Genomic DNA, 12,007 nt, shown 5'->3' on the forward strand with positions numbered 1-12,007 from the left:
ATAGAAAAAAATACCACAAAGAACTAAATGGAAATGCACTTAATAATGATTAACCTGACTAACCTGACTTTAAACTTTACTCCACAGGGTGGGAATCTATACAATTTTACCTCCCTGTGTCTAACGGCAGACTAGGCTTCCTGTGGGAGGAAAACACGCTTGCATATAGTACAACTTCAGCCTTGCAAAGTCCAGCCCCCTCTTAACAACACCCTCCCAGTAGATCTTCCCTCTCACAACAACCACCAGAGCGGGCAGGCTCAGGCTCATACAGTGCACTGAGTGCAGAGTCAGTCTGCAGAGACAATAGAAGGAATGGGCAGAACATTGTGGTTTCCTCCTGCCTTGGGCCTTCTGACCTGGCTGTGCTGCTGCTTCGCTCCGGGGCCCATTCAGGGGGGCAAGGTGCTGGTTATGCCTGTGGACGGGAGCCATTGGCTCAGCATGAAACTGCTGGTCAAGGAGCTGGCCGAAAGGGACCACGAGGTGCTGGTCCTGGTGCCTGAGACCAGCTTGCTTATTGGGGGTTCAGCCAACTACAGGACCGAGACCTTCCCGGTGCCGTACACCAAGGCCGACCTGGACAACACCCTCAAGAACCTGAACCCGTTCGCAAAGTCAAAGGGGTTATTTGACGTGATTAACGACTTGCAGCTTTTGGTGAACTTCACCAGCCTTCAGGTGACAGGCTGCGAGAGCTTGCTGTACAACCAGCCGCTCATGGACGAACTGCGGGGAGCAAACTACGACCTAGTGCTCACCGATCCGTTTCTCCCCTGCGGCCCCATCCTGGCAGAGACATTCGAAATCCCGGCAGTCTATTTCCTGCGCGGACTCCCCTGTGGCCTGGACGGAATGGCCGCCCAGTGCCCCTCTCCGCCATCCTACATCCCCATATCTCACTCTGGAAACACAGACAAGATGAACTTTCTGCAAAGAGTCAATAACATTTTCATGTACATGGTGGAGTCCATCCTGTGCCGCATCATGTACGCCAGTTTCGATGAGCTGACCGGCAGGTATTTGGGCAATGGCATGACCTACAAGGACGTATTGGGTCATGGTGCGATCTGGCTGCTCAGGTACGACTTCACCTTCGAATGGCCCAAACCCATCATGCCAAACATGGTCCATATCGGTGGCATCAACTGTGGAGGGAGGGCTCCCCTGCCTGCTGTGAGTGTGTAAAGAGCCTGTGCTCTTAGAACCTGGTGTCAATAGTTTTTGTGTATGGCATTATAGATGAAGAAATTGTAAAAGAATCATAATAATAAAGACAATTATTAAAAAGATCTATACGCTTACAATGCGGCACATTTTGACTCGTTGTGTGCTTGTAGATCTTTGCCATGCAACACTGTCTTGGCAGTGTCTTGCGATGAGAGAGGGCTAAACCATGTGTGTGCTCCATACTACAAATCCAGGAATAAACAATCACCTAAAACTGTCAAATCTCTAGTGGCGAAAAATATTCACCAGCTACAGTAACAACAAGATGCCAACAAGATGCCAAGTTTTGCCTTAAAAACATGTGTGTGCGTGGCTGCGCACACACACAACTAAATATCTGATACTACAATATGTACTACTCATATAGGGAGCACACCAAAAAGGACATTGGCACTCTGCAATTCTTCTCTTTTAGTGCTCTAGTGGAGAATAATGCCCTAAAAGAGCCTCTAGAGTCTAGACCCTGAATATTGTAGTCAAGAGATCATTATGCATCCTTGCTCGATGTTCCGTAACAAACTTTGCATTGGAAACTTTTCACGAGGGCAAAATGCCATGTTTAAATGATTATCAGGGCGGATGCAGCTGTGTGTGTGTGTGTGTGTGTGTGTGTGTGTGTGTGTGTGTGTGTGCACGGATGTGTGTATACTGGGAGTTAGCTTGCAGTGTGATAACAACGTGAATGTGGGTGTTGCTTCCACTGCTCTTGTGACTTGTCCTCTGGAAACACTCACAGTACAGCCTGTGAAATTTGAACCAGGAAAAGGCAGTCCCTTGGACTCTGGCCATTGTTAAACAGAGGAACTTTGGGAGCCTTGTTCTGTTTGCAAGTAGTTGCACATAGGCCTATCCTACAAATTAAACACTTAAGCCCCATGTTTAACATTAATTGTCAAACATTTTCAAAACCTTTTTTTTCACCTATAACGTCATGCCCAAAATAGGGATTCAAATACTCAGCCAAGTACGTACTTCAAATACTCAGCCTATGTTTTACTGAATCAAATATGCACTTCAAATACTCAGCCTATGTTTACTGAATCAAATATGCACTTCAAATACTCCTATTCACAATGTAAGTATCGTAAAATACTTAAAAGACACCATCATTGATTGTCATGTCAACACCAGTATCCCATGTGACTTGTCTTTATAATTAGGCTTTATATATTGTGTGTATCATTATATATTTTTTTAACGAATTTTATAAATCATTTTATACGTCTGTATTATAATGTACACTGTACAGTATGGCTCTCGAGAATAATGGTCTCATTTAATTTAATTTTATCTCCCTGCAGGACGTTGAGGAATTTGTAGAGGGCTCAGGAGAGGATGGTTTTATTATCTTTACTCTGGGCTCCTTGATATCCGCTCTGCCTGAGGAGCAGGCAAAATTGTTCTTTGATGCCTTCAGACAAATTCCTCAAAGGGTAAGAGCAGTATGTTGTATCGTGTTACTGTTATATGCTGTCGGGCAGAAACAAACCACCTATCTCCATATTAATTAAGCTTTTCTGTTTTATCGTAAATTAAAGCTCCAAACGCGGTGCGAAGTAACACATTTTGAGATTGTAGATCTGCTACTTTTGATGCTTTTGAATTTGAATTCTGAAAAGTAACAGTTTTGGACCTATTCCATCCGACAGACGATATCCAGCTCATGTCTAGATCCAGTTGAGATGGGTTGCCGTTCACACTAGGGCTGGCAGTGGGCAATTAAATTTGATGCCTCCCGGTCCAAATGCCCTCTGCACCGAGACCGCCTTTGGACGCCTATTTTAAAGGTGTAGTGAAATGAAAAACACTTTTAGACCATATCCGTGGTCATCATATGGACATACCTAACAATGGATGGATGCCAAAAAGTCCATAAAAATATATTTTTAATTACTTCCTGAAAACGAAAACGTGCTGCATGATGATGTGTCAAGGCCCACATCAATAAAAGCCAATAAAAATGAGGCTCACCAATTCGATTCCCATTGCTTCATTGACCTCCAACACAGCTGGTTTTGATTAAAGAACGTTTTTAATCTCATTCAAGATGACATCAAGACAGTGTATTACTCGTTTTAAACATAATCAAGCTAAAATATGTACAGTATATAGGTTGTGTATAGGTTAGTAATAATCTCCTGGCTTTGCCCCACGTCTCTCTGTCACTTTGTTTACAACTATGAGAGGAAGTCACAGACATTTTTGGGGGGTTTTATCGATGTGGGCCTCGACACATCATAACGCAGTACGTTTTCGTTTTCAGGAAGTCATTTAAATTAGATATTTATTGACTTTTGATATAAAAATACACAAAAATTAAAATGTAAAAAATTTTTGGCATCCATTGTTAGGTATGCCCATATGATGACCACGGATGTGGTCTAAAAGTGTGAAAAACATATTTTTTATTCACTTCCTGATTCTCGGTTTCCGAGTAAAACGGCTTTGAAAGTTTCAAACTAAGAGTTTACAAAATACTGAATTTACAAACTATATTTATGACATTTAGACAAACCAAAATAACCAATCGACAAAATCAATTATTCACTTCATCCTGTATTATTATACTTTGTTTTACAATGGTGTGCAAAAATAGCAAACAAAGCTGATGTACAGTACAAACTACAAATACGATCTCAAAAGACAATATACTAGGCTACTGTATATGGATATGGACAGTAAATGAATTAACCTCTGCACATAGTTCCACAGGTGCCGATTAATTGTTCCAGGAACATTTAATCAGTTAAATTCTAGTATATTATCTACTATATATTAGTATGTTAATTGCACCCAATGTGCAGGTTGGTGCCTTGCATGGGTTCCTCCGCCGTGTGTGTATGTGTCTGTGTGTGTGTGTGTGTGTGTGTGTGTGTAATGCAATCTAATGCAATAACAATCTATGTAAAGCACTTTGGATATGGATAAAAGCGCTATATACTGTAAATGCACCATTTAAATATGGATTAAGTGGCTTGCCAACACTGAAACAAGAAATAGTTTGGACATTTTAGAAACACAAATTGTTTATTTTACAAAGCTGATCATTTCATAAATCTTTATTAAATCTTTCCTGCTTAAGCTGTGAGAGATTTGTCCAGTCCGCATATCCTGTAGACTTAAGCACTAATCCTCCAAAACTGAGACATAGAACTTTGACCCTTAACTTGGTTGGCCATAAAAAGAAAGAAAGAAAAAAGGTACAAGGCAAAACACTAGATGCTTTCATCAGTGGTTCTCAAATTGGGGTCCAAATGTATATCAGTTTGTGGGCCCACATGAAAACGTTTGAGAAACAGTGCTTTACAGTAACCTGGTGCTGTTGATGTTTCAGGTTTTATGGAGATACACTGGTGTTGTACCTGAAGATGCACCTAAAAACGTCAAACTAATGAAGTGGCTACCTCAAAATGACCTTCTAGGTACAGTATGTGCAAGTGCCTGTGCATGTGCAGAAACTTCTATGACTGAGCTTTAACCACTTAAGCCCAATATACTTTGTCGCACAAATTATAGGAGGTCCGAATATGGACCTCCGGTTGAAAGTGTTTAATGGGAGCTTTCTTTTGTATTATGATCAGCCTATGTATTTAATATACTGTATGATGAATTGATATTTAGATGGTGTTCAAGAAGAATGGGAGGCCAGGCACAAAGTGTTGCCAAAGAAAATTAATTAATTGAATTATAAGCCTAATGTAAACTCTTTAAAGGTTTTATGACATTCATTTTCATTTATTTTTCTTTTTTCTTTTAGGTTTTATGACCTCAATTACACCCAAAAAACCTGAACTTTGAACATTCAGTGGATTTTCTGTGGTCTGAAGTTTTTTTGGGTTTTTTTGGGCCTTTTGAGCTACAATGAAAACAGGCAACACAGTGAAACAGTGACATCTGCTGGCAAATCCCATTGACATATACGGGATTTGCAGTAAGTGATGTCACTTACTGCCGGCAAATCAGAGCACCTGTTTGAGCCAGAAAACCCCCAGATCACAGAAAATCTACTGAATGTTAAAAGTTCATGTTTTTTGGGTGCAATTGAGATTAGAAAACCTAAAAAAAACAAGAACAATTCCAAAACCTTTTTTTTAATGTCACAATCCCTTTAACAAAGACCACTGGGCGTGAGAGCCGTCCAAACCGTTGGGTGTGGTGGTTGTGTCAGCGGTGAATGTTTGAGTGAGAAATTGGATGTGGGGGGTTGCACAATTACTTATAGTAACCGCTATAGCCTGGAGGCTAGTACTGCTAGGCACCAACTGCTGCTATATCCATAGCACCTGCACCCAGCTTGGCAACTAGGCTACCGTTCAGTCAAGGTCAGACAACTGTAATCTAGGGTTTCGCTTTTGGTTCCAATAATCCTCAGTTTGATATCGCTCTGTCGGGTGGAAACTGTTACTTTTCAGAATTCAAATTAAGAAAATAGCAAAGGTGGCAGATCTACAACCTCAAACATGTGATGCTGTAGTATGATCCAAGTAGGGCGATCATTTAGGAAAAAGTTTAAATATGGAGATAAGAGGTTTCTGCCCGATAGCGAGATGCATTAGGCCATGGACCCCCCATTTGATACCATTTGTTATGTCTGCAGGGATCCCAATATAGCCGATGTAGATCGGCTAGTTGAACTATTTTAAAATGTTTTTCAAAATAGTAAAAAGTCAAATAAGTTTAAGGATAAGGGGTAATGGGTGTCACCAGTGTATTATACGATCTATTCATATCATATTGGTTACGCTATTGGAATAGTTTTCTTCGCCAATTTCCGTTATGTTAAACGAAATAGCCTATTTAATAATGTAGTATTATCTCTCCAGTTGTGACTACGTGCACCAGGCGAACCTTGCCCTGACCAGCTAGTTGGCCAAGATAGAAGGTTGGTCAAAGTTAGACTGGCTAAAGCCAGACGCGAATCAGCCATTGTCAAAATTCCGTCGGATTACACAACACTAGTGTGATATGACTGAGTCTGAATGAGTCCGATTTATTATCCTGGCAAGGTCAAAGTGGCTTCGGCAAAGTCACACTTGAACATGAAAAATCAAGGATTGTTACCTAAAAAGAAAACGTGATCAGTTAAGCATGCTTAACAAACGATCCATTCCAAGTTACTCTAGTTCTGGCTTTTTTTTTTTTTTACTGCCCTGCGAACATTGGCCTCTATGTGAACAGGAGTATCAATCAAGAAACTTGTCACAGAGCAGTAAATGATTAATCGACCCTCTACATTTTAGCTTGAGACAGTGCCACCAGAACTGTTTTCACTTGGGCTGAACTTTATGCCCAACAATCATATAGAGTAGAGTAGACCTTTCTTTTGAGAAGATTCCAGTTTTCTCTCTAGCCAAGTCTGTCTGAATCCATTAAGTTCATATGTTTTATGTCTGTTGTCTCCCTCTCCTGATGAAGAGAGGTAATCGCAACAATGTTTGAACTACAGGGAATATGGCGACCCACATGTGTCAGTGTGTCAGGCTTGCTTCAAATAACGTTGACATCGTCAACCAGTAAATGCCCTGACACCAGGGTCTAAATGTCTCAGTACCACCTCTGCACGCCACTGCAGAGGTGTTATTTATAGCATTGGTTCTCAAAGTAGGATCCAGGGCCAGGCAACCTCATGGTTCCTTGCAGGGCTTCTAAATGGACCCTTACACACTACTCTCCCAGTTATAGGGGTCCTTAAAATAAAAATTAAAAAAGTTTGAAAACCACTGTATTAACATACTACAAATATACAACAAATCAAGTTTATAGGTGGCACTCACAGCAACAAGCAGACCATGGACACTGTGGCTGAGGTCATTTTGACTGAACCATGTGTGTTTTTCCTGTTCCACCTCTTGTGCAGTCGACACACATTAACCATGGCGACGCATTCTCTCAATCCCGCTCCAACTCGGGACAATAACAAGCGACTAACACAATGACTTGAAGGTTTCATTGAAACCTTCCAAACAAACTACCTGGCCATGTTGCCTGATTTTGCAAGAGAAGAAGCGTCTATTTGAAAATAAGCTCACAACAAATTGCATTGTGAACTTGTGGATCTGCTACTTTCCAAAAATTTGACAAAAAGTGAAATCTTGTATGGAGGTCCCCTGGTCCCTGCTGGCACATACTATTTTCAGATGGGGGGTCCATATATCTGGGGGTCCTTAAAATAATATAAAAAAATAAGAAAGAAAATAAGACACAAGCCAAAACTAGATAAAGTGCCCCTCGGGGCACAGGTCTTCACCAGGGCAGGTCAGGTTGTGGCCTCCTCCTCCACTATAATAGGCCAATGTGAAAAGGGTGCCATTTGTTCTTATGCCTTTGATGGCAATGATGGATGGATGATTTGAGGCATTTTGTTCCAAAAATGTGCTTTGCAAAAATCCAGCTGTTGGTGGCGCTTTAACAGGCCAATGTGAAAAGGGTGGGATATATTCCTCAGGAAAGTGCCTTCATGATTTTGTTCAAAACGGGCCAATCTTGCAAACTTTGAAAGCCAATGTTAGCCAATAAGAATGGAATATGAATATCGGACAGATCCGTCTTGAACACATGACTATAGAGATGGTGTGAAACGATTTGCGCTATTTTAGGACAGAATCTGGGTAATATAAAAAAAATAGTTTTTCAAAAGTCTGCCTCCTGGTGGCGCTGTAACAGGCCGTTCTGGAAAATGTGGGGCAGAGGTTCATCGTTGGCATCAACGGAGTGTGTGTGCAACATTTGGCATCGACCGGGTTAATAGTGAAATGTTCGTTGTTGTTAGACATGGACAATATGACATTGAGTGTGTGTGCTTACTGCTTTGTCTATCCATGGTCTACTCCTCAGGTCATCCCAAGGCCAAAGCCTTCATAACACACGGAGGGACACATGGCATCTACGAGGGCATCTGCAACGCCGTTCCCATGGTGATGATGCCGCTGTTCGGGGATCAGGGAGAGAACGTGGACCGCATGGTGTCCCGTGGCGTGGCTGTGAAGATCAGCCCGTTCAACGTAACCACTGAAGAACTGGTGGCCAAGATCAACAAGGTCATCGGTGACAAAGGGTACGAAAGCAGCACTACTCAGTGAAATCCTGAGGGTTAATTTAACGTGATTAATGTGATGAAAAAACAACATGAATTAACCGTATGGTAAGTTGTGTTTTGGTACCCTCCAGAAAAGTTGTCTCAGCTGCATGTGGTAACAAATGTGGTCTCTATTCATTTGCATTGTGTTTATGAGAACTCGCAGCCCCTTCAAATGCACTTTACTGGCAGGATGTGCAAAAAAACTATATACTGTAGTTAGCAGATAGGCTTATTTATTGCACAATAAAGTAGGTCCGTAAATCTGAGTGTAAAAACTGACATGGATGGCCCAGGCCGTAGCGTAACGGTCTGGGCACCGGACTGGTGATCCAGTCGCGGTGTGCCGCGGGTTCGACTCCCGAGCCCGACACGGCCTTTACCGCATGTCATCCCCCCATCTCTCTCCCGTTTCCTGTCAGCCTACTATCTGTCCCTTAAAAAATCTATAAAAGGCGTAAGCTGCAAAAAAATATCTTAAAAAAAAAAAAAAAAACTGACATGGATGGGTCAGTTTGGGTAAATTCTTCCACATTTTAGGGCCATTTTAGGCCCAACTATAGGTATATTGCTCTAGCCTGGGTGCCGATCTTCTACTTTTGATATTTTTTGTGTGACGCTGTAGTATGATCAAGGGCATTAATTTACCGGGGAAAAAACCCCACAGAAAGTTAGAATATAGAGATAGGAGGTTTCTGCCCTGACAACAATATACATCTCTTTCTGACTGCCCACAGTTATCAAGAGAGGATGAATACGCTGTCTTCGATCCATCTGGACCGGCCCGTGGAGCCCCTGGACCTGGCTGTGTTCTGGACCGAGTTCGTCATGAGGCATAACGGCGCTGAGCACCTGAAGCCGGGGGCGCATCACCTCAACTGGATCCAGTACCACAGCCTGGACGTCATCGGCCTCCTCATCGTCATCGCCGTCACAGTTATGCTGGTGACGCTGAAATGCTGCTTGTTCTGCGGCCGCAAGTGTTACGCCAAGGTGACCGCAAAGAGGAAGAAGGAGTAGTAGCGCTTTGCAGCGCGGCACTGTTGATTGTGTGTGTGTGTGTGTGTGTAGACAGACAGAATGTAGACGCCTCCTTCGGCTCTGGGGAGTCTGTATCTCGATAGGAGGCAAGCTTCGGTGACGGACACGCGTGCGTCACAGAAGGGGACGTTCGGTGGGCCAATCGGAGGCATGCCAATAAAGCTCCTTTGGATTGAATTGATAAGTCCCGGAAAAGATGTGATTAGCCAGTAGTCACTTGAGTGTCGGCGACGCAGCGTGCCATGCGCACTTCCGCTTGACTTCCGCCTTACAGTGTGATACAGGTCGCTCCAATGAACTGCAGTGGCCAATGAGGCATCTAGGTTTTAATATCTCCGGTCGCAAGCACATCTTCGTGTAGAAAAACGCCTAGAGCAGACGTGTCTTCCTTCCGCTGGATGGAAATGACACTCAAGTTGAAGTCGCGCGTGAGTGTCATTTCCATCCACCAGCTGTTAAAAACCTGGATGAGACGCCTGCTCTAGGCATTCTTTCTGCCTCTTGGTGTGTGTGTGTGTGTGTGTGTGTGTGTGTGTGTGTGTGTGTGTGTGTGAGAGAGACACTGCAGTAGCTTATCGTCATTGCATTGTCCTGATTGGTGACATACTGCAGGCAATCATTGCAGGATTTTGGTTAAAAAATAAAGTAATTTTTATACAATATTGTTGCCAGATTAAGACTTGTGGTTTATTTGTTTGGTGCGTGGCAAATATCTGACAACATCTTGAATGGTCATGAGGCCTCTAGTCAATTCTTTTGGGGTTGTTTTCATTGACCTGGTTTCTGATTTCTCACAAAATCTGGCACACTGCACATACCGTACACATGACAGACCCGTTTGCTTTTTCGGGGGTTCAAAAACACCATACATGTTACAGGTACATCCTCTTCCCTCTGATTCCTGTCATTTTAAATTTTCTGTCCATCAAGCAGAAATATCCTGAAATATGGCGGCGCTAAAAACCTACCTTGAGGGCTTTCCAGGAAAACCAAAATCCTGAGTTAATTTAACTCTGTTAAGTATTTGACGTGGTAAATGGAATTCAAATGTTCAATCTTCCAGAAAATCCTAATGATCGCAGATCTTTCATGAAAACAAAGTCTGGCGTCTTGCCATTTCTTTGAACATACAAAATGACTATTCTTTTTTGTCAGGGCTAGCTGGTAAGGCCGCATCAATCTGCAATTTTTCTGGTTGGCTGTATGGCTACAAAAACATAATTCTAATTCTGAATATTGTGATAATTGTTTATGAAACAGCGCTAGTGTGTGGAGGCTCCGGCGTTCTTACGGTTTCACAAATGGCAGATTTTATTTAGCTTTAATCCATGCATGCGCATGAAGAACAGGCTGACCACAGACTACGGAGTCGTTTCTATACAGACACGCTTCAGTGTAAAGGTGTGATAATTCCCCCTCACCTCATCTCTGCATGAGTCATGTGAACAACAAACATGGACCCTCGGTTTCCTGTTTACATACATAATGATGCTCCTCTACATCATAGCTGTGCTTCAGCTGCTGTCCTTCACTGGTAAGATTATAACTTTTATTGCCTTTCTAGTTCCATTCATGATATAAATGCATGCAGGCAGAACAGTGAGAACACTCAGACTTAAGTGCTTGTAATTATCTCATTCAGTTCAAATATTGTTCAACCATAATATTGACCCTCTACTATTACTGAGGCTATGAAGTAATTTAGTGTGATGCAATAATACAAATAATTGTATGTAATTAAATATAATATATTTTTATTATCTTCTATACAAATTATAATTGTATTATTTATTGTATTGTTGATTCATTTGAGGGCCAATCAAAATGCCTTCACGGGCATGAAGGGCATAGACTACTGTATCTACTGTACAGCCTTATTATTCACACATGTACCGCAACCTTTCTAGACATGAACCTGTGAAAAGTGCCACCTAATTTTGTGGTATCTGAATCACAACCTTTTCCTGTTATTGCAATTTTTATTTAAATAAAAATGTAATCTTAGGGGCATGGTTGGTATATCTGCTACAACAACTTCCCATTTTCAGTTCCTGTATTGCTTGTGTTTTATAGTGTGTTGTATTGCTCGATCTGTCGTCTCTGTCGGGTGGAAACCAGACATCTACAAAACTGTTACTTTTCATGATTCAAATAAAAAAACGGCAAAAGTAGCACATCTACAATTAAAAAATATAATATTCAGTCCTAGGTTATGTGTTTTACATTCTTATTCTGTGTATTTCATGTAAGGGGCTTCTGAGAGCGGCATAGTGGGAGGAAAGGAATCCAAGCCTCATTCCAGGCCCTACATGGTAGAACTTCAATGCCGTGGAGGTCATGTTTGTGGAGGCATTCTCATTCGAGAATACTTTGTTCTAACCTCTGCACATTGCAAAAAAGATTGCATGTGAGTAATTTTTTTCTAAAAGACTAAGATTTTGATATTTTGTCGACTAAAACTAGACTAAGACTAAACAATGTCTTAGTCTTACCAGTCTTAGTCATGGCCCATAGCACTTACCTTACCCCCTTAGATAGCACTTCCGTAGACTTAGATAGCATTTGATACAGACTTATAGCATGTTATGTAGACAGCACTATAATTGCATTGTATATAGTCATAGCACGCCATAGTACATATGTATAGCATAGTAGTATATA

The 12,007-nt window shown here is 41.8% G+C and overlaps 2 protein-coding genes across 2 annotated transcripts in view; one reads left to right on the top strand and one right to left on the bottom strand.

Moving 5' to 3' along the window:
• rabl3 (RAB, member of RAS oncogene family-like 3) overlaps window positions 1-12,007 on the bottom strand; it is a 32,313-nt gene that overhangs the window by 12,314 nt on the left and 7,992 nt on the right. The gene's annotated exons all lie outside the window — the stretch shown is intronic.
• LOC310866676 (UDP-glucuronosyltransferase-like) lies at window positions 254-10,010 on the top strand. The gene is made up of 5 exons (XM_083776378.1): window positions 254-1,176; window positions 2,532-2,663; window positions 4,565-4,652; window positions 8,065-8,284; window positions 9,043-10,010. Exons 1-5 carry the CDS (start codon window positions 316-318, stop codon window positions 9,323-9,325), a joined length of 1,584 nt encoding a protein of 527 aa, XP_083632504.1. The 5' UTR covers window positions 254-315; the 3' UTR covers window positions 9,326-10,010.

Source organism: Protomyctophum parallelum, assembly GCF_964188405.1.
Source record: "Protomyctophum parallelum genome assembly, chromosome: 11".
Classification (NCBI taxonomy): Eukaryota; Metazoa; Chordata; class Actinopteri; order Myctophiformes; family Myctophidae; genus Protomyctophum; species Protomyctophum parallelum.

Bases quoted from the DNA above. Each gene is read 5' to 3' on its own strand.
- LOC310866676 (XM_083776378.1), top strand. From the start codon at position 316: ATGGGCAGAACATTGTGGTTTCCTCCTGCCTTGGGCCTTCTGACCTGG. The intron at 1,177-2,531 runs GTGAGTGTGTAA...ATCTCCCTGCAG, and splicing joins GGAGGGCTCCCCTGCCTGCT to GACGTTGAGGAATTTGTAGA. The intron at 8,285-9,042 runs GTACGAAAGCAG...GACTGCCCACAG, and splicing joins AAGGTCATCGGTGACAAAGG to TTATCAAGAGAGGATGAATA.